The sequence below is a fragment of the Protomyctophum parallelum genome, assembly GCF_964188405.1.
Source record: "Protomyctophum parallelum genome assembly, chromosome: 1".
Classification (NCBI taxonomy): Eukaryota; Metazoa; Chordata; class Actinopteri; order Myctophiformes; family Myctophidae; genus Protomyctophum; species Protomyctophum parallelum.
Genome location: NC_139697.1, coordinates 5095625 through 5118322, shown reverse-complemented (window position 1 = coordinate 5118322; position 22698 = coordinate 5095625). Strand labels below are relative to the sequence as shown.

General features: G+C 44.7%; 3 protein-coding genes across 3 annotated transcripts in view; 1 reads left to right on the top strand and 2 right to left on the bottom strand.

Moving 5' to 3' along the window:
* Nucleotides 1-15208, bottom strand: part of LOC310874484 (uncharacterized protein) — a 38000-nt gene extending 22792 nt beyond the window's left edge. Inside the window, exons 1-3 of the mRNA XM_083787300.1 lie at nt 15174-15208; nt 13211-13413; nt 495-673 (exon numbers count right to left, since the gene is read on the bottom strand). Of these exons, the coding sequence (XP_083643426.1) occupies nt 495-673; nt 13211-13413; nt 15174-15207 (416 nt within the window). The 5' untranslated portion in view covers nt 15208. The remainder of the gene's footprint in view (nt 1-494; nt 674-13210; nt 13414-15173) is intronic.
* On the top strand, nt 4538-10471 carry LOC310864934 (collagenase 3-like). The gene is made up of 7 exons (XM_083773784.1): nt 4538-4687; nt 5478-5591; nt 6067-6155; nt 6702-6992; nt 7260-7479; nt 9147-9572; nt 10010-10471. Exons 2-7 carry the CDS (start codon nt 5498-5500, stop codon nt 10354-10356), a joined length of 1467 nt encoding a protein of 488 aa, XP_083629910.1. The 5' UTR covers nt 4538-4687; nt 5478-5497; the 3' UTR covers nt 10357-10471.
* A 2711-nt stretch (nt 15209-17919) lies between the features above and the next one.
* Nucleotides 17920-19362, bottom strand: LOC310874477 (cytochrome b-c1 complex subunit 1, mitochondrial-like; the record flags this gene model as incomplete). Its single annotated transcript, XM_083787288.1, has 1 exon — nt 17920-19362. One exon carries the CDS (start codon nt 19360-19362, stop codon nt 17920-17922), a length of 1443 nt encoding a protein of 480 aa, XP_083643414.1.
* Between the last annotated feature and the right edge of the window lie 3336 nt (nt 19363-22698).

Genomic DNA, 22698 nt, shown 5'->3' with positions numbered 1-22698 from the left:
GCAGTTCCCTGATTTATTTGTGAGAGGTGGTTGTGTGTGGTGACGAGTTAGTTCCTCTGTGGTTATGACTCATGAGTCATGTATGAGCCTCATTTATTTTCAAGAACCCCCAGCTTGACAGGCATTATAGCTCACAGACCCATTTATTAATGTATTAATTTATCTCTGGACAGATATGACAGATATGACCCTGCAAATAATCGGAGATCGGATATCGGTCAGAATTTCATAATCGTGCACCCTTAGTACAAGTTCTCAAAAATCTTCGTGTTTGGTTACAGACCCCCCCCATCCGATATTGATAACACAAAAATAATGTGACCGTCAATGGCTTTGTACTCGCAGAAAAAAACCCCCAAAACAAAACATTCAGTAGATTTTCTGTGGTCTGAACGTTCAAAGTTCAGGTTGTTTGGGTTTAATTTAAGTCATAAAACCTAAAAGAAAAAGAAAAAATGAATGAAAATGGGATAATAACGGCGCTATATAGTGACCTGCGTGTAGCGAAGCCGTGCAGCCAGCAGGGCAGGGGCTGTCCGGGCTGACGCAGGCGGGGCAGCTGACTCCTCTGGAACCACAGCAGAGTCTGGGCCCTCAGCACGGCAGAGCCCGGCTCCAGGGGCCTCGGGGGCCCCAGGATGAGAGACAGACACATCCTCTTTATTATCACACTCTTTGAGACACAGAGAGAGAGGGAGGGAGGCGGGGGGGGGGGTAGAGAGAGAGAGAGAGAGAGAGAGAGAGGGAGGGAGGGAGGAAGGGAGGAAGGAAGGAGAGAGGGAGACAAAGATAATTAATGTAAATTCTTGACACAAGAAAAGTAGCCTCGTGATCAGGGGGGGGGGTTGGGAGGCGCCCACCTAAGTTGCTGAACCAATAGGAAGTTGGCATCGGTTTCCAGCGCTAGTTTGATCCTCCCTTCGCTAAGTCCCTCCCCAAACCGTCCTTGTCCAATTGTCACGTTAGCAGCGAGGAGACAGGGCAAGCTGTCCTTCTGCCCCATAGACATGCATGCTTTGATTGATTGATTGAAATATTTATTAACAGTTTGTAGAATTTACAGTACATTTTAAGCACAAACTCAATACAAAGACTGTTAACTGTGAGTGGACGACCCAATTAAGCATTACACTTGTTTACAACAGGGTCCACATTGTTCAATTCATCAAAACATTTAGAGACATACAAATAGACATTTCTATGTAGCTAAAGAACAGAACAGGAATTCATCATATAGGAAGCAAAAAGGGAAAAGATACATATACAGTGAGGGGAAAAGGGGGTGGGGGGATTCAGATTTTACGGGGGCCAGTTTCGAATTGCAGCCGTCCGTAGGTGCCCTTTGAGAGCGGTTTTGAAGGAGTCAAGGGATTCACATGTCTTAATGACTGTTGGTAGGGCGTTCCACATTTTGGTGGCATAGGAGCGAAAATAATTGCTAAATGATGGGATTCCAAACTGGTCAGGCTCCTACTTGGCCTCACCCCCCGAACCCACCTCACCCCTGCCCACTTTGACAGGCTGGGATGGCTTAGGGTCGTCGACAGAGTACAGCATCTTGCAATGGGTCTGGTCCACAAGATTCGATACACCACCAAGATACCCATGTACCTGTCTAAATACTTCCTTAATGTAAACGAAGTCCACACCCACAACACCAGAGGGAGTGCAACAAACCATGTACAACCCAGATTCGGCACAAACAAGGGACTAAATTCTTTTCGCTCCTATGCCACCAAAATGTGGAACGCCCTACCAACAGTCATTAAGACATGTGAATCCCTTGACTCCTTCAAAACCGCTCTCAAAGTGCACCTACGGACGGCTGCAATTCGAAACTGGCCTCTGTAAAATCTGAATCCCCCCCACCCCCCCACCCCATTCCCTCACTGTATATTGTATATTGTATATTTTCCCAGTGCTTGTATATTTTCCCTTTTTTGCTTCCCATATGATGAATTCCTGTTCTGTTCTTTAGCTACATAGAAATGTCTATTTGTATGTCTCTAAATGGGTGTATGTCTTTAAATGTTTTGATGAATTGAACAATGTGGACCCTGTTGTAAACAAGTGTAATGCTTAATTGGGTCGTCCACTCACAGTTGACAGTCTTTGTATTGAGTTTGTGCTTGAAATGTACTGTAAATTCTACAAACTGTTAATAAATATTTCAATCAATCAATCAATCAATTTCACCATATAAATTTCAGTAGCAAGAGCATCAAAATGTCTTCTAAATCTAGTCTACCAGGCCTGCAGTATAGGCCATGCACTGGACAAATTTGCATGACATAAACTAGAAATATGAGGAAATGACAGAGGGAGAAATCACACTTTTAACGACTACCCGAGTTTTAACAATAATAGGCACACTTTCAGCAATAATAGCCGATCTACAAGCTCGTATATCGTCTGTTTTTGTTATTCTGCTATTTTACATGGAGTGCTTGTATAGTGTTTTAGTGGTTAGGGTTTTAGATATCTGTGTCCTTGTAGCTCAGTAGAGATCTCGCCTTTGGACCACAAGTGCATGGGTTCGATCCCGGGCACCGCAAACTCAGTGTATGGGTTTGATCCCGGGCACCGCAAACTCAGTGTATGGGTTCGATCCCGGGCACCGCAAACTCAGTGTATGGGTTTGATCCCGGGCACCGCAAACTCAGTGTATGGGTTCGATCCCGGGCACCGCAAACTCAGTGTATGGGTAGCACGGCTTGGAGCAGCAAGCTCTTGTGGTAAGTATTGGGAACTGATGGTAGGTGTGGAGGTCCACCTCAGCAATCCATTGTGACAGTGACAGACTCCTGCGTTTTGGCTGATACCGACAATAAGCCGGCCTCTCCCGACCTACTTTACTTAGATATCAGAAGATTTTGACCAAAAGCAAGTTAATTCAGATTTTTGGACTTATTGCTGTAGGAAATACATTAATATAGTGGTTGCAAAAAATTGACTACCGGGAGTTTTGTGGTGGGAGTTCTGGTCTGGTTTTGGTGAATATTACCACCGGTATAGTTCCAATCAGTTGGTGGGGGTCTGGGTGCCACTCATTGGATTAGGTTATCAGTCACAATATTAAGTTATCACAATAGTGTAAAGGTGAGTCATGGTTGTGACATTGATAAAGTCACCTCATGTGCATGGTGATGCAGGGACACGTGCATGACCATGCTCAGGCACGCACGTCGCACGCATGCACGCATGCACACACACACACACACACACACACACACACACACACACACACACACACACACACACACACACACACACACACACACACACACACACACACACACACACACACACACACACACACAGACACAGTATATAGTAGAGTGCTTACAGTATGAGGTCAGTGATCAGGCAGCTGTCTTACATAACACAACTGAGAGGAGAGGAGAGGAGAGGAGAGGAGAGGAGAGGAGAGGGGAGGGGAGGGGAGAGGAGAGGAGAGGAGAGGAGAGGAGAGGAGAGGAGAGGAGAGGAGAGGAGAGGAGAGGAGAGGAGAGGAGAGGAGAGGAGCTTTATTCAATGAATACCTAGCTAATAACACAACACAGCACCTGTCGATCAGATCTGCTAGTGACAAACTACAGCTATTACAGCTAACAACAACACAGGCTAACAACAGATACATACAATAGCCGTAACAGCATGAGTCATTATTTTGATCTCAGCTTTGGGGAAGTTCCACTGTTGTCAGCACTTTGCCAGAACATTTCACAACATCTCTGACAGTTCACTAAACTGTGTTTTAGGATTCTGACATCATGCCAGAAAAAAACCTTCATGGCGTTTATGGATTTTTGCAATGCAACTTTTCAGGAATATAAAGCCTGCTAATTCTATTAGCTTGGATTCCCCATCGATGATGTCACTGGTGGATGGGTTTCTGAACTGCCCACAGCCCTCCCATGAGACACAGACTGAGTAGGATAACAAAGTGCTATTTTATCACCATCATTAGTGAGGACCAATTGTTTGAAGAGTGGTGAAGTGGTGAAGTGGTCCTTTAAGTCTCTTCATCAAAAATAACACGGTCACAAAATCTACAAGGTTACATCGTGTTGCGTTGCGACACGTTGTGAGCTTATAGATCGTCTGGTTAAACTCCAGGTACAAAAGTTATTTTCGATCTGTCCGAATGGAAACAGATATTCTTTTGTGTTTTCCTCGTGCCATTGTATATCTAAGGGGGGAAAGAGTTATATATTTGACACCAAATGAAGGTGGTGCAAAACAATGTAATTCAGGATGAAAAGGTTATTTACAGGCCCTGAGCCAAAAAAAAGGTTTGAGAACCACTGATCTAAAGAATGAACCGTTGATACATCAGCCCCGGGCTACACATTCCTCCTTCCCACTTTCAACCCCCCCCGTTACGGTAAGCGTTTACGCAACGCAGCACGTACTGTACTGTACGCACCCCAAGCGGGGGAAATGACGAACAGCCTCACTCACACACGCAGACGAACGTTGTGATCCCTGGTTATATAAGGAGGTGTGTCAGAGGGTTTGGGAGTTGTCAGACCCTCTTCTCTGTGGATAGGAGAAGGTTGTATAGCTATAGAATTGGAAAGTACGTGTACTCTGACAAGTAACTGTACTTAAGCAACTTTATTTTTTGCTTGAGTATTTTCCTACTATTGATACTTTTGCTTCTACTCCACTACGCTTCACAGAGGTAAATATTGTCCTTTTTGTTATTTGATAGTTAGTATAGGTTTTTTAGATAGGCCTATATATTATTTTTTTATTTATTTATTATTATTATTATTATTATTATTATTATTATACATTAACCATCCATATTTTATACAGTAGTTCGGGTATTTGAAAATAGCCCCCGTCACATTGCGATGCATACTACATTGTGAGCTTTTATATCAGCTATTTTCTGCAAATTCCCAAGCTTGTAGATCAGTTATTTTACTACACATGTTAGTCATTTTACTTTGATACTGGTATATTTTGATGCCAATACTTCCATTTGTACTCTCAGGGTTAACCCATTCTGAACGGGCACCCATTTTGGTGTCAGCATCATGTTATGCTTTAGCTATTGAAAAAATAGCAGATCTACAAGCTCATATCGCGCCACCGAGTGGCGCGATACGAGCTTGTAGGTCTGCTATTTTTGAAAAAATCGAAGAGCGACTGACATTTTTAGAATCTGATCTCAGGTCAGAATGGGTTCATCAGACCAGTGTGTGTCCGGCGGAAACCTCGTATGAATCTGATCTCAGGTCAGAATGGGCTAGTACTAGTTGGACTCCTAATGTGCCATATGTGTCGTAGTAAATGTGTGTCCTACATATTCTGAAGGAAACCTGGAGACTTGACATTCAGTAATTACTAATTAGCTCTTATAAATATCTTGTAAAAAAAGAAAATCAAGACCAAGTAAAGCCACATTTGTCCGTGTGTACACTGGACATGTAGGTGACCCCTGACCCTGACCTCTTCCCCCTCAGGTGTGAGCTACAGTAGCAGCATGGATCACGGAGCGGTCGCTACCGTCCTGATCATGATGGCGTCTTCCTGGCTTTGCGACGGCGCTCCGACGGAACCGCCGACTGTGAATCAAGGTTATTACAGTTTAGCATTTTGTTTTTGTATTTTGTTTTGACCTTTTTAGTTCTCCATTTCAGCTTAGTTTTGATGAGCTTTTAAAGCGTATTTGCTACCTTAGTTTTTCATGTTTTTGAAAGGGCTTAATTAAGTTTCAGTTTTAGCATTTTCTTTTCTTATGCATGCGTCAGGGGTTTGAGATTGACTTAGTTTTTTTATGTTTTTGAAAGGGCTTAAGTTTCAGTTTAGCATCTTTTTTCTTATGCATGCATCAGGGGTTCGAGATTGAACGACGCCCGACAAGTAGCAAGAATAGCATAATGAAGATCAGATTTTGTCACCGTCTTTCTTTTCAACATTTTCAACAAAGACTAAAAGGACAACAAAACAAAAAAACCCACAATATAGTTTCAGTTAGTTATAGTTTCCTGCAAAGCCCTTGTTTTTATTGTTTATTTCAGTGTACTATGTTTGTTGTTGTTTACATTGTAGTGTCCAGCGACAGAGAGCGGGCGGAGGACTACCTCTCACAGTTTTACTACAACGCTCAGCCACCCAGTTTCAACTCCAGCACCAGGCAAGTAGAGCTGCAACTCACTTATTCTTTAAGGGTAATTCGCAGCTTAATTGGCCGAATCCGCCATTTCTTCGCCGGGTAAACACAACACAGCTTTCACTATTGGAATTGCATTAGAGAACAATAACATACACATTGTTACATTTCATGGGTTTGTTGTTTCCCTCATTTCACACCGTGGTGGGTCAGTGGTTCGAATCCCGGCTCCTCCTAGTGTCCACATGTCGAAGTGTCCCTGGGCAAGGCACTGAACACATTGCCTCCAATGAGTCGGTCGGTGCATGTTAGCTTGCCACCATTGCTGTGTGAATGTGGGAAGTGAGGACGCTGGCTTCGCCTGTTCGCCGCTTCACCTCCCAATGTATGAATGAATTGTAAAGCACTTAATTTGAGCACTTGGAAAAGCACTATACAAATTATATATATATTATATATATGGTATGTGTGTGTGTGTGTGTGTGTGTGTGTGTGTGTGCGTGCGTGCGTGTGTGTTCATAATCGATCGTAATCGATTAAGTAGATTAACCATTGCACCCCCGCACGCAGGCAGGCCACCATGCATTCCTTCGAGGAGACGCTGGAGAGCATGCAGCGCTTCTTCGGGCTGGAGGTGACGGGCAGGCCGGACGCCAGGACTCTGGAGGTCATGTCGCAGCCCCGCTGCGGCGTGCCCGACGTGGACGACTACCAGCACTTCCCCGGGCGCCCCCGCTGGCGGCAGAGCGTGGTGACCTACAGGATCACCCTGTACACCAACCAGCTGAGCAGGAGGGAGGTGGACGCCACCATCGCCCACGCCTTCAAACTCTACAGCGACGTCATCCCGCTGGACTTCAAGCAGGTACAGTATACGTCATGGACACAGTGTTCAATTTGAGGGCACGTTTAGATTTGGGGTTTTTTTCTACTCATAGTTTTTTGAAAAGTTTTAAATAAATCAATTTATTATTAATATTCTATCTATCTATCTATCTATCTATCTATCTATCTATCTATCTATCTATCTATCTATCTATCTATCTATCTATCTATCTATCTATCTATCTATCTATCTATCTATCTATCTATCTATCTATCTATCTATCTATCTATGTATGTATGTATGTAGATCTCCAGTGGTACAGCAGACATCATGCTGCTGTTCAAAGCCAGGCACCATGGGGACTTCTACCCATTCGACGGGCCGGGCGGGGTGCTGGCCCACGCCAACGCGCCGGGCCCGGGCGAAGGAGGCGACACCCACTTCGACGACGACGAGAAGTGGGTGCTGGGCCAGAGGGGCATCAACCTGCTCCTGGTGGCCGCCCACGAGCTAGGCCACGCCCTAGGTGAGGTTATTGATTGATTGATTGATTGATTGATTGATTGATTGATTGAATACTTTATTAGTCAGATTTGTGTCCGGTTTTGCTCAGTCGGTAGAGCACTCTCCTTTCCATGGGTTTGATCCATAGAGTATAAATAACTATAGAGAAGACACCCGAGTTCTCCTCCCATCCACTTGCATTGAGTTGCTCAAAAGCGCATGAGGCGGATTCACTCCTCCTTCCTGGTAGGAACAGAGTGCATTCTGGGACGGATTGCAATGGTGAGTGGCCCCAAACACATGAACGCGCTGCCGTTGAACGCGCACGAGCGTCGTCCGTCGTGAACGTGTACAATGATAGTCAACGGACAGCGCGTTCATGTGTTTGGGGCCAGGCTGCAATACCTTCATTCGGCCACTATGTCCATTTCGCCTCAATATTTCCTCTGGGTGCCTTCTCTATAAATATATATACTCTAAGGTTTGATCCCAGGCACTGCCAACTCAGCGTATATGAGTAGCGCGGCTTGATGTTGTGTGGTCAGTACTGGGAGCTGATGGTAGGTGTGGCGCTCCACCTCAGCATTCCATCTCCCAGAGGTCTAGCGCATTGAAACGGAGATAGACTCCCACACCCTGGCGGATACTGACAATAAGCCTCTCTGACTTACTTAATAGTCTAAAAGGATATCACCGAAAAAAGTCCTTGCTCCTCCTTGTTTCCATTCAGGTCCAGGATATTCAATTCATAATCATAACATGAAAAATAACAACAACAACATTCAAATCATGGAAAAAGGAAGGGGGTTTACTGTAAGACAAGATAATTGTCTTCCGATATATTTTGGCTGCATGTCAGTTCTAAGACCCCAGGAATTGTCAAAAATCTTCGACAATAGGGAGAATAGACAATCTACAAACTCACAACATGCATACATCATTTAGCAAGGTTAGTCAGTTCTCGCCCCTGACTACCCTATAGTGCAATGATATACTGTACACTTACACTGTATGGGGCGGCGGTGGCTCAGGGGTAGAGTGCCTGGATGGCAACTGTAAGGTTGCCAGTTCGAACCCGGGCTCCCCCAGAGTTACTGTCGAAGTGTCCTTGAGCAAGACACTGAACCCCTAATTGCTCCCGATGTGCTAGTTGGTGCCTTGCATGGTTTCCGCTGCCATCGGTGTATGAATGTGTGTGTGAATGGGTGAATGTAATGCACAATCTCTGTAAAGCGCCTTGGATAAAGGCGCTATATAAATGCACCATTTACCATTTACTGTATGTTGGTTTGTTTAGTGTTGAGCGAGAAAACAATGTTGCACACCCTCCTCCCCCCAATACAAATGAACTAAAAGTAACAGTAAAATGAAACTAAAACAGACCCTTTACTACTAAACTAGTAAATGATGACTCTAACCCATTCTGACCGGGCACCCATTTTGGTGTCAGCATCATGTTATGCTTTAGCTATTTAAAAATAGCAGATCTACAAGCTCATATCGCGCCACCGAGTGGCGCGATACGAGCTTGTAGGTCTGCTATTTTTGAAAAATCGAAGAGTGACTGTGACATTTTTAGAATCTGATCTCAGGTCAGAATGGGTTAATCAAACCAGTGTGTGTCCGGCGGAAACCTCGTATGAATCTGATCTCAGGTCAGAATGGGCTAATAACCTTTGACCCCTACAGGCCTGGGTCACTCTGAGGACCGCTCAGCGCTGATGTTCCCCACCTACCGCTACGTTGACACACGTGGCTACGTGCTGCCCGCCGACGACCGCAGAGGAGTGCAGGCTCTGTACGGCACCCGGACCGCCCGGCCCGACCCCAGGCCCGAGCCTAAACCCCAACCAGAACCACCCCGGCCCAAGCCTAAACCCGAACCACCCCGGCCCAAGCCTAAACCCGACCCCAAACCCAAACCCGCGCCACGTCCTCCTCCGACCAGATGCGACCGGGACCTGGAGTTCGACGCGGCCACCACCATCCGCAACGAGCTGTACTTCTTCAAAAATGGCCACTACTGGAAGAAGAACGGCAACGGTTTGACGATGAAGAGAATCAGCTTGACGTGGCCTCGGATCAGCCGCGTCAGTGCCGCGTACGAACACAAAGGTAAACAAAGAGTGTGGGAAAAGTAACTATGTACATTGACTCAAATACTATATGATTTTTAGGTCATTTTTACTTTACTTGAGTATGTTTATTCTTCTGTGCTTGTTTGAAAGTGAAAACGATTCGAAAAGTATTCGAAAATGTACAAGCTTTGTAGATCCAATTGCACACGTTTGTAGATCATGGAGCCTTGAATTCATTCAATTTAAAATAATAATAATAATAATAATAATAATTGTCCTCCTAAGCCAAAAATGTAATGTCTCAAATCTCCATTGAGTCTCAGCCGGTCATCACATTTTTGGCGTATATAGGAATGCGACAAAAACAATCTCCAAAGGCTTCATGGGGTGAGTAATTAATAGAAAATAAGCATTTTTTGGGGGGGGTGAACTACCCCTTTAACTTCCCTTTATTACTACTTTCTGCCTATATAGGCAAGGACACCGTCTTTTTCTTCCACGGTCGTCAGTACTGGGGAACCCGAGGTACCACGGTCCTGCGGGGTTTCCCCAAGCCCCTGTCCACCCTGGGCTTCCCCTCCTACGTCTCGGACGTCGACGCCGCCGTCCACGTACCGTCCGCGGGAAAGACCCTCTTCTTCTCCAAGAACCTGTACTGGAGCTTCGACGAGGGCTCGTTCACAATGGACCGAGGGTACCCCAGGTCCGTGTACAAGGACTTCCCGGGCATCGGGTACAGTGTGGACGCCGCGTTCCAGAACCACGGCTACTTGTACTTCTCGAATGGCGCCAGACAAAGCGAGTATCACTATCAGTCCTGACGCGTGAACAGAGTGCTGCTGAACTACGCATGGCTGGACTGTTACTAAAGGACTTTATGCCCTGTTTTTTGGGGCTACCAAAACAAACTGCATGTGATGGATGAAGTACTCACATGTTTAACCCATTCTGACCTGAGATCAGATTCATACGAGGTTTCCGCCGGACACACACTGGTCTGATTAAACCCATTCTGACCTGAGATCAGATTCTAAAAATGTCAGTCGTTCTTCGATTTTTTTCAAAAATAGCAGACCTACAAGCTCGTATCGCGCCACTCGGTGGCGCGATATGAGCTTGTAGATCTGCTATTTTTCAATAGCTAAAGCATAACATGATGCCGACACCAAAATGGGTGCCCGGTCATAATGGGTTAAAGCCTAAAAGTATCAATACCACAATGTAGAAATACTCCACTACACTCAAAGTGAAGTTCCAGTATCCGGAATTTACTTTTATTATCACAATTTTATATTGCCATCACAATTAGAAACTTGTTCAGTTATATGAACCTTTTTTTTTTTATCATGAATTGTACATTTCAATATTTTACATAATATCAATATTATTTTATATTGATTGATTTTATACAAAGTTCCAATGTTCATTAAATGATTTGTCTCTTGCTGTTTGGTATCTATTAAAACGGCGTTATGTTTCTTAAAAATGTTTGTGTTTTTTAATGTTATTTACTGTTTAGATTGCTTTTGAGTGCTTTTGTGTTCACCTTTGACGTGATTAATTGGTTATGGCAATGGAAGCAATGTTTTCTCTGAGCCCAGTGAAGCGAAACAGATGTTCCAAAACCAATGTTTCCGGGACAATTCTGTAGGCGAGGTGCTACCACTCAGTCTGTGTCTTGGGGATGGCCATTTATGTCCATGGAAGTTACAGGCTGCCCATATACTATAATGAGTAGGCTACCACCTCAACAAGTTGGACACTGTGTTAATAATTTTGACAGCAATTTAGTCATTTTTGTCTTTTGAATACAATGTAATTTATTGTAGTCATATTTTAGTCAACTGAAAAGTTTCCATTTTAGTCGACCAAATTGATTTTGTCGACAGAAATGTATTTTGGCAAGCCTTGATGGTGTGATGCCTGATTTTACACTGAAAATACCGCAAAACAAATAATATATATTTTTTTATAATAAATACAATAAAATACGACAGATTTAGGACAGCTGTTCAAACATCTGAGCAGAGTCCATAATGAGCATCTGTATTCACAGTGGGACCAGTATGCTTCTTGTTTTGTTTGTTTTCTCCCAATTGGTCATTTGGGCCTTTGCCTTACTTCCTTCTCCTTTGTTACCAATGATGCTAATTTAATGAATTAAGGCTCTGCCTCGATCTGCTCTATTCTGAGTCAGGGTGCTGATATTGAACTCCACTGAAAATGAATTGGTTAGAACCCTAGTTGGTTCGGAACTGGCCGTGCATGCATGGGTTCCTCCGTGAAAGCACCAAGGTTGCAAGAATCTAGAATGGAACCAGTTCTGGAAGCAACGTTATTTTGGTGGAATAAGGGCCTGAGTTATTAGCCTGGTTAATAAACCAGACTAATATCGCACGGATCCGCGGGATATTAGTCTGGGGAGGCTCAGCTTGGATTTCATTTCCAGGGAAACATTTTCTCTTTGACGCAATTGGTCAGAGCTACTGTCAGTCAAAGGTCTCAAGCATTGAACGTCACTGTACCAAAGCCCGCCCATATTGCATACCGTGTCCCTATTGGGCGCACACGTTCTCGTGTGTAGAAAATGGGCGTACAATTGAGCCTCTCCAGACCGAAATCCGCCGGTAGGCAATTTTGTTTTGCCAACGGCTGATTCGGTCTGGTTTATTAACCAGGCTACTGAGTTATAGGAGTCCTTTTAGAACCAACTGTTGTGAATGATCTCATGCTGTCTGAATGGCAGCCTCTGGTGGACATTTCCCATTCCCTGCATCCACAATGACACAGGTGTTTGCCATCACACCACTCAGTCAACCCAATGACCAATCACAGTTTAGGTGTGCCCTATATAAGCCATTACTCAATTCAAAGGGCTTTATTGGCATGAGAAAACATACTCACTCCACAGCCCTTATATACTCAGTCTCCAGCCTTCACACAGGCAACATGCAATGCAGAACCTGCAGCTCTCATTGAGTACCCAACAAACACCACTCACTTCTCTGCAGCCGTGCGTCCTTGACCAATGTAAGCCGTAATGTTCTGTATTGACCTGACGTATTCTATGTTGATCACTTTGCCAAACTATGATTGTTTACATGTGTTCTAGTGTATAAATGCCCAGTGTTTGTACACATCCATTCTGTTGCCATTATGTTCTGAGCTATATTTGATTTACTTGTCATTCATATGGTCCTTTATTGTCGCGCTATAGCTAATATGTACTCCATGGCTCACTGAAGACAATAAACTACTATTCTGTTGAAATATACCTTGGTGTCACATACACTCTCTCTGACCGGAGAAACTTGGGGATCAGTTCACATCCAACAAACTAACCAGCAGAGAATATTTATTAGTATAACTACACTACACTAAGGCCCCGTTTCCACCAAAATAACTTTGGTTCGAGAACTGGTTCTGAACCAATTTATTTTCAATAGAAACACTCTGCACTGGTTCAATCTTAAGCGGGGGAAAAGTAAGGAAGAGGCCCAATTTCATTCCAATATGGCTGCTGTTCATAGAGCCAGTTGAAAGTAACCAAGCCCCCAGTAAGGCTATCCAACGTTGAAGCTGCCACTACTACCTAGCGGGCGGGGCTAGCGGCTAGCGCTCCGGTTCGGTCTCTATCCTTTATAGCTCTATGGAAGTAAAACAGTTATAGCCTACCTGATCCTTGTGGTCATTGGCTGGCTGCTGTGGTTGTCCCGCCCCATGCAGCTCATTGGCTGGCTGCTGTGGTTGTCCCGCCCCATGCAGGTCATTGGCTGGCTGCTGCGTTGGCCCCGCTCCACGCAGCTTGATGCTACGTCTGGGTTTGGTGGGTGGAGTCTTGCGGCTGGGGGCCTGTTCAGGTGGAAGGGGCCTCTTCTCTGTGTCATTTGACAACCAGCACACACACACACACACATCTTGTGACTAAACTACTCATTTTGTATTGGAAGCTCTTAGAAGGAAGTGAAGTGGTCACGTGACTGGGCTGCGCCATGACACTTTCATGGACACTTTCACGGGAGCCAAACTACATCCGGAAGTTCGGCAGAATGCACTGGAGCCAATGAGAGCTCAGTGACCAGCTCATGAACAAACATTATTTATGAATGACTGAGACCTTTTGTAAAGTGATCGCTTCTGGAAAATAAAATAATATATATAACGTTATTTTAGGCTGTCTTATTTTTTGATGTGCATACTACTTAATGTGATTTATTTTTTCAAAGAGCAGAGAGCAGCCCAGGCAGAAAACTTACTATGTGCTCTTCTATAAATACCTCAATTAAAATAAATAGTTATTAAGTCGAAAAACAACCACTCGGAAAAAACGTGTGATATCACTTATGTCTTCTTTCATATTCCTGAACCAATTATATGACAAAGCTCGCAATCGTTCATGTATAATGTTTGTTATGAGCTGGTCCAGCCGGCTCCATTCACTGCCATGTATTCATTGCACTACTGGTGTGAGTTTGGCTCCCATGAAAGTGTCCATGAAAGTGTCATGGCGCAGCCCAGTCACGTGACCACTTCACTTCCTTCTAAGAGCTTCCTTGGCTAAGCAGGACCTGTATTCACACTTTTCCTGGGCTGTGTGTGCTCCACTTCCTGTCGATTTGATCCAATGAAACTGGTCAGATGACCAATGAAATCGACAGGAACTGGAGCGCACACACAGCCCAGGAAAAGTGTGAAATATTCATTGGGATGCCAGCAAAACAGGAAGAAAAAAAGAGGTAACTGACAAGGGCTTTGGACCCAAAATAAATGATGTCGGCTAAATGCCTTTTTTTTTTCAGTTCAGACTTTACAGCTAAGTGAGCTATACTGTTTAGCTAGTTTCTCTCGCAGAATCCGGTTCAAGTTACAAGAGAAAACATGCATTCATTATATGCAGAAAAGTACAATGCTCTGTAGATGCATTGTGCAGCATTAATGACTGTATAACGCACACCCTCTTGTGTAATATATATATTGCTTTATCCAAAAACAACAACAACAACATGATTAAAAGTTTTGGGCTTAGGCCCAAATGGTGGTCTGTGGCTCAAATGCCCAATAATGAATGGACCTTGATATGAAAAGAGTTGAAAACCACTGCAGCAGCACATTGATATTAATGATAAGTATTAAGTAAGCAGTTGTTGGAAAACAATATTCACATTTAGCACTTTTGAGTAAAGGCGTCAATACCACAATATAGATATACTCTGTTACAAGTGATAGTCTGGTGTTCAAAATGTACTTGAATAAAGAATCATAGTGTACTCAAAGTACCAAAGTAAAAGTGCTCATACAGAATGTCCCATTTCACAAGATTCACACTGTGACACATTGTGAGCTTGTAGATCGGCTATTAGACCAAAGTATATGCTTAATGTATGTTTTGTAATACAAAAATATAAATCTACAAAGTAACTGGTAATTAAAGTTTTCAAATTATATTTGCCTCTTTGTCGTGGAGCTACAAGTAAGAGTTTTCTACACCAAACACCTGCCTATGTTGACATCCCTCCATAGTAAAAAATAAATAACAAAAGCTTTCTTTTACACATCCAGCATTAACATAACACACAACGACACAAGTGTGCTGTTTTAATACACAATAATAATGCTATTTAAGAGATATGATTCTGACCTGTTAGGCTCTGATCGTCGTGTGAGTCCTCCATGTTCGCTGTGAACTCTGAACAATGACAGCACACACGTTTCCTCTTTGTCTGTGGTGTAGTTTTTTTTCTTTTTTTCTACATTTATTGACTATAGCAAAATGCATTGTTCTGAAGAGTGGGACACCTTGTGTATTTCCATGCTATTTTCGTAGGGTTTAGTAGAGGGCATTCATTTACGAAAGATGTTAAAATAAAGAACAAATTACATAGGTAGGCTGAGTTATATATGTAGGCTACGATTTAATGCACTATAGCTTCATTTTCACGGTATTGGATAAAGAAAGAAGACCATTATTGCATCAAAAGTAATCAACAAACTAATACCTTGTCAATATGAGGCAAACATTTTGAACAGCAGATCTAGATGCGTTGTGATCTGCCATTTTCACCATAATTTATGGAACACGAGTCAAACTAAATGTATAATTCCTCAAACTAATTGCTCAACAATACCAAGTGCTTAAGGTGGGGGATTATTTTAGGGGGCTGTGACCTAAAAAGGTTGTGAACCACTGTATAAAGTATAAATAACTACAAGGCCTGTGTGTGTGTGTGTGTGTGTGTGTGTGTGTGTGTGTGTGTGTGTGTGTGTGTGTGTGTGTGTGTGTGTGTGTGTGTGTGTGTGTGTGTGTGTGTGTGTGTGTGTGTGTGTGTGTGTGTGTGTGTGTGTGTGTGTGTGTGTGTGTGTGTGTGTGTGTGTGTGTGTGCGTGTGCGAGAGTGTGTTCAACTGAAGCAGATAATGAGCTTGTGGTTTCGCTTCTGGAGGAAGCAACATATGACAGACAGGAAGTGGTCATTGTGACTAAAGAGCAGCAGCCAGCAGCAGCTGAGCCACATGCAGACACCTGCTCCCAAGCAGCTTTCTGGCTTTTCCTAATTGGCATTTTAAAATATTAAATTAATCTTACCTGGACTTGTGTGTGCTCCAGCTGGGTGATCTGATCGGACAACCCGATCCCAGATCCTACCTCCTGCTCTACTATAATTATTTCTAACCTGGCTAAGGTTTGTCTTTAGCCTCGTGGCTAGACTATAAAGGCCCCCTGCACCCAGTCGTGGTTTCCACTTGAGAGACTGAGTTTTACCCCAAACGGCCACAGAACTGCTGAAAGTGGTATAAACCATTTATGGTATACCGTTTTGTAAAAATCGTACAAAACATTTTTGTTACGGCATACCACTCCCAGGAATGGCACATATCGGTTTGGAAAGGCACATACTGTACCATTTTGAAAAATGGTATATAGTACCATTTTGGTAGAGTGGCATGCCAAATAGCACTTTTGGAGCTTGCGCTTTCTCTCGTACTACAGAAGACTTGGATGACTCTTTTTGAATGCATTTGTTTGTTTGTTAGGTCGCAGATTACTATGAAAACCTGTAAAACCCACCCATCGCTCCATCAGTCACGCCTCCATATATGGCCGTCAGTCCATTACACCTTGTGACACGCTTGTGACACGTCACGCCACCATATATGGCCGTCAGTCCCACACGCCTCATAATACGCTACATATATGGCTGTCTCCATATATGAAGACCACGACTCTGACCTCAACAAACCCTGGATAGCCATACATAGAGAAGACAAGACACTACCCCCGCTGCCATCCTTAGATCTCCATATATGGAGCTGACCTGTTCTGACATTCCATATGTTGATCTGACCTCATCAAACCCTGTACACTCAAGACATGCTGGTCCGTTGGTCAAGCTCGCAACCACCCAAAGACTTTGGCGGAGCATGACTATTGACTCACGCACCCTTGGCCACGTGTAAGATGTTGGCAATGCCCCCGGCATCATCTGGCTTGACTGACTCTGCCTCAGGACCATAGACTGTAAAGAAATATGGACAAAGCGTTCCCCGGGTCTAACATGGACGTAAAATGAAGCCTGTTATTCCTGCACTGTAAGTCGCCATCTTTCTAGATCCGTTTGGGCCCAGCTGGCCATTGGCTGGCCCAGACACGAGGCGGGACTTCCCCTCTTCTTCTCCGTTGGTTTTTATTTTGACTCGAGTGGGAGGGGAATCCCGATCATAGACTGTAACGGTAGCCACGCCCCTCAGAACATGCGCAACTTTATGGTCATTTTTTTAATAAATGGGACCATAATTTTCCAAAAAGAATATTATGACATTAGAAATGAAACTTTAAACTAGTGACTGGAAGCAGAAAGTATTCATGACCATGTTTATTAAGGTAATACAGTCTAGGTGAAGTTGGGCCCAAATACATGGACTTCTATGGGGCTATGGGTTTTTCTGGGTCCAGTGACAGCGCCACAACAGGCCATTATATGAACTTTCAGGAGTTTCAGGCTTCACAAAATATCTGTCTGACTGCCCCCCTGCTCAGGACCCGTGTTGACTGCCTGTAGCCTGGCCTACATGGAGAAGATCAACGAGATCTGCAGATATGGAACCAGCCAGCAACTCTACACCTGACCTCACAGACACCAGATTAATAGTTTAAGTCCTGTAAACGAGTTCACAATAATGTTTACGAAGCAGAAATACATTACGTTCAGTTCACATTCACCCAAAATATGAACGTGTTCATGAACAATCGTTCATTGAACACTTCAGGGACAATACTGTATCTCAATATTGATCGAAAATAAGCGTGATAATCATTCTAGGCCATAATCGCGCAGCCCTAGTCTTGGGGTGTCACAGCGTCAATGCATGCATTCCACAAAGGTAGAACTTAGAACCTCAGCCAATACATAGCACTGCGCATTCTGTTGTAGTCGGGTAGCTGCTCGATGGGGCCGATAGCCGCTACAGCTGGACACTTATCATAGATGTATTCAGAGCAGATGTCACGCACCATCTTGGGTGTCACAGCGTCAATGCGTGCATCCCACTCGGCAAGAGGAATGCGCCGGCCATAGTTCAAGATGTGTCTGCCAATATCGTCACAAATCGGCGTCGTCCCATTTTGCTGACCCACCAGGCTGGCTTTAAGAGCATTTTTGCCTCTGGCGACGTCACTCTCTGTCACCGCGGTGCAAAGGTTCATCCACGCATTCTGAGACAAGTGCATCATGTCGTCGATGTGCAGTCCATCTGTCACAAAGTAAATGCCCAGCAGGCCGGTGTCGCTGTAGGATAAGTGGAAGCTCTGGAAGCTGTGACACAGGTCGTGTTTCGCTGCCTGGCGAGCCAAACGGTTGCTCATATGCTTCCCGCCGAGACATGTAACGTCATAACTGCCAATGATAGAGTTTGCCACCATGAGGGGCACAATGTCTGGGCTGGTGGCGCTGGCTCCTTCCACGGCGATGGCGATGTGTGCCAGGGGCATCGCATCATCACGAACACGGACCTCGCTGCCCGTGAAACGGCAGGGGGGCAGAACGGGGGCGGCGGCGTCATCCCAATACTCTAATCCAGGCAATCCACTGAAGTGAGTCTTGGCCGAGCTGACCAACTCCTTGTGGTTCACATCTCCGGCAGCAGCCAACACCATGCGAGGGGCCTTGTAGTGGCTGTCGATATACTCCACAAGATCCTGACGTGCAAGAACCCTGGCATTGCTGGAGGGTCCCAGGACGCTGCGTCCCAGAGGGGTGCCTTGGAAGGCTGTGGCATGCAACAGGTCCAAGCACACCTCCTGCAGGTCGCCTTCCACCTCCTCTAGCTCCCGTAAGACCACGGCCCTCTGCTGCTCGAGGTCCGCCTCGTCCAGCAGGCTGCTCTGCACCACCTCTGACAGCAGCTCCACAGCTTTGGGCAGGTCTTTGGCCAGGGTCTTCATGTAGTATGCAGTGTGCTCCCGGGAGGTGTAGGCACTCAAGTGAGCACCCATGGACTCCACCTCCTGCTCCAGGGCGGACTGGGGGTAGTTCTTGGTCCCCTTAAAAGCCATGTGCTCCAGAAAGAACCCTACTCCGTTGTTCCTCTCACTCTCGTAGCCACTACCGGCACGGATCCACAGTCCAACTGTGCAGGAGGCTGTGTCTCCAGCCTTCTCTGAGGCAATCCTCAAGCCATTCTCCAGGGCTGTGAAGCGGGTTTCTGGTGCTCCAACCAGGCTCTGGGCATAGCTGACTGAGGCCTGTCCATGTTTCAAAGACACAAGGACGTGACTGTGGGATTCTGAGAAGGCTCGACGCAGAGTGCTGAAGACTCGGTATGTGAATACCATCATTTCTGCAGGAAAAACTGGAAGTGTAAAAACTACTTAAAACAGAGGTTCTCGTTGGTTCTAAAACAAGTGCAAAGTAGTCAACTGATAATGCAGATGAAATGTTTCAGTTCTGAAATTCTTCGATGACGAAATAGAGTAGGTTTCTGTGGTATTTCAAGCTCTCTGATCCAATTTGAAGAATGTGCTGGTATGACGAATGACTCAAACGATTCAGTTGGCTCCATATATGGAGCTCCAAGTCAAACATCATACATAATAGACCAAGACCACATCCTGGAAGCTCCATATATGGGCCGATAGCTGGAACACCAAAGCCTGACATCATATAGGCCCTATCGGGAGCTCCAAATAAGGAGATGAATGACATCACCGCAATGACAGAAGCACCTAAAGCACTAAGACATACAAGTAAGACGCGCAAACGCGGGAAGCGAACGCAGCTCGTAAATTGCTTTTTTTAAAGTTTTCCACTGTGTGTGTGTGTGTGTGTGTGTGTGTGTGTGTGTGTGTGTGTGTGTGTGTGTGTGTGTGTGTGTGTGTGTGTGTGTGTGTGTGTGTGCTGCGCCGCTGCGCCCTCTGGTGGCGGGCGGGTGGTGTCACAGCGGGACAGACACACACACACACAGACAGACATGAGCTCACTGCGTTCGCAAAAAGGCAAGTGAAGCTCCGGATTCCTTCACTTGGATCATCGATGTGTCAAGGCACAGAGCATCAACACATATTCACAGCTTTACCCAGCTCTCCCCAACCTTGAAGAGTCAGGATGCCTCACGCATACCCTTTCCTCCCTCCTGAGCAGAAGAAGGATCTCAGGGACATATATTGCTCACAAGATTGTCACTCCCGGCATATATATTATATATTATTATTATTATTATTATTATTATTATACAAAAGTATATACACTGGAAACAATGAGGCAGTGTCTGATGAGGCAGTAGCATGCCTTAACCCATTTTGGGCGGAACCCATTTTGGTGTTGGCATTATGTTATGCTTTAGCTATTTAAAAATAGCAGATCTACAAGCTCATAGCGCGCCACCGAGTGGCGCCCTACGAGCTTGTAGGTCTGCTATTTTTGAAAAATCGAAGAACGACTGACATAGAAACATAGCTTTTTCAGAAAACTGTCAGGATGCAGAAGACGTTTATAGAATCTGATCTCAGGTCAGAATGGGTTCATCAGACCAGTGTGTGTCCAGTGGAAACCTCGTATGAATCTGATCTCAGGTCAGAATGGGTTAAGGGTGAGCACTGAGCAGCAATAAAAAAAAGCTTTGTGAGTTGTATACTGTGCCACAGATTAGAAAGAAACAAACAATGAAACACAAACTGTAAAAACACCAAACACTATAGTTAAAGACAGCTTGATAGTCAAAAAGAAAGAGGTTGTCTTCCCTTACACCACATATTGTGTATGAAATAACATTTGACCAAATTTAAAACACCGCACAGTATATTGTGTATGAAATAACATTTGTAATGTGTGGAAACGTGAATTCTCCATCAGGCTTTACGGAATTCTATGATCAATACCTTGCTTTCTGGCATGTAATATACTGTAGGCCTAACTAAGATCAAGATAGTTTGATGCACAAGATCAGCTTACAGGATGTGGCATTTTATTGTTTTATCTATGCACATGGCTTTTGGGCCCTGTACTGTAAATATATCCTATTGAATGGGGAACGATGACGGGTGATTACAGACCCATTCGATGGGGATGATTCCTATTTAGTTCAAGGTATCGGAACACGAGAAAGTGGTAGAGATTGAACTATTTTATTTTGTTTGAGGAGCTGGTCTTGCTTGTTGCTCGTTCATTTTGAGTCCCGTTCCGTGAGAACTGACAATAAGCCTACTGTCGCTTATAGGTTGTGGAACTGGTTTCAGGAACTGTTCTGTTGTGTGTGTGTGTGTGTGTGTGTGCGTGTGTGCGTGCGTGTGTGCGTGTGTGTGCGTGTGTGTGCGTGCGTGTGTGCGTGTGTGCGTGTGTGCGTGCGTGCGTGCGTGCGTGCGTGCGTGCGTGTCATCAGTTTGGGTTCTTAGCCCGCTTGATTTAGAGATTATAGGCCATTGGTCTAAGAAGGCAACAAATTGTATTCACTCTTTATCACAACGTTTATATAAGTGGAGATGCTAATGTCATATGTCATACACATACATCATAATAATGGAATAGTCCCATAGACCCATATATTATTATGACAGCCAGCATGATTGACATCATAATGGAAAACCCAATGACCACGTAATGTCAGAAGTTAGGAAACATACAGTAAACTGACAATAACAGGGTCTGTCTGGATCATCGAAAGCCAAGTAATAGAGCACAAGTGATCGAGTTGTCCAACGTGATTTAAACACAGGCAAGGTTTGACACGCTGGTGGAAGATCCTTCCACAGTTTGGGCGCTACAGCGGAAAATGATCTATCCCGTTTGTCTTCAGCCTTGTTTGTGGGACCAGAAGAACATTATGTTATATTGATGACATCAGCCATGCCTATATGGAGGGATGGTGTATCTAAGATATTGAATTCAGACAATTTGAGAAACATTCTAACACAAAAATATATATTGGGGCTCTGCGGTGTTGCTGCCGATCTAAAGACTATAGTTTGCGACCATAGCCACGTAAATGACGAAAAAAGAAAACATAAAGGTTGAACCATGGAGATTCAAGGTTTCTGCCTGACAGTACAATATGACAGAACAGTACAAAACAATTCAGCAATAAAATAATTACGGCATCAATGAGAACAATGACAGTCAACACGCACTCAGCGTGTTCAGCTGAGCCTGTTCTTTAAGTGGGCTATGGTTGTGGGCATCAGGCTTTGCAGCAAGCGAACCTCACGCTCTGAGAGGCCGAGGAATAACTTGTTTAAAACGTCTCGGTTACATGAGAGCCTGCGTCCAAAGTGCTCGCTGTCGTGAAAGCGGCCTCCGCCTCTGCTGGAGAGGCCTTCAGTGTCATATGCATGTCTGTTGTTGTGAAAATGGCTTCCGCTTCTGTTTGAGAGGCCCCTGCTCGTGAGGCCTTCTGTACGGTTGTGAACATCGGTACTCTTGTCTGAACGGCTTCCGCCCCTGTTCGTGATGTCTTCATTACAGTCGTAAACATCCTTACTATTGTGAACACGGTCACTGCCTGAGAGGCCTTCTTTGTGGTCGTAAACGTCCCTCATATTATCATCCGACAGCACCTCATACGCCACCAGGAGTTCTTTGAACTTACTTTCTGCGTCCTTGTCGTCTGGGTTCTTGTCCGGGTGCCACTTCAACGCCAGCTTCCTGTACGCTTTTCTGATGTCGTCCTGTGGCGCGTT

What these genes read in the sequence shown, in the direction of transcription:
- LOC310864934 (XM_083773784.1), top strand. Translation starts at nt 5,498, where the DNA reads ATGGATCACGGAGCGGTCGCTACCGTCCTGATCATGATGGCGTCTTCC. An exon ending in TCCCGCTGGACTTCAAGCAG is followed by an intron (nt 6,993 to 7,259) that starts GTACAGTATACG and finishes GTATGTATGTAG; the next exon opens with ATCTCCAGTGGTACAGCAGA. An exon ending in TGCCGCGTACGAACACAAAG is followed by an intron (nt 9,573 to 10,009) that starts GTAAACAAAGAG and finishes CTGCCTATATAG; the next exon opens with GCAAGGACACCGTCTTTTTC.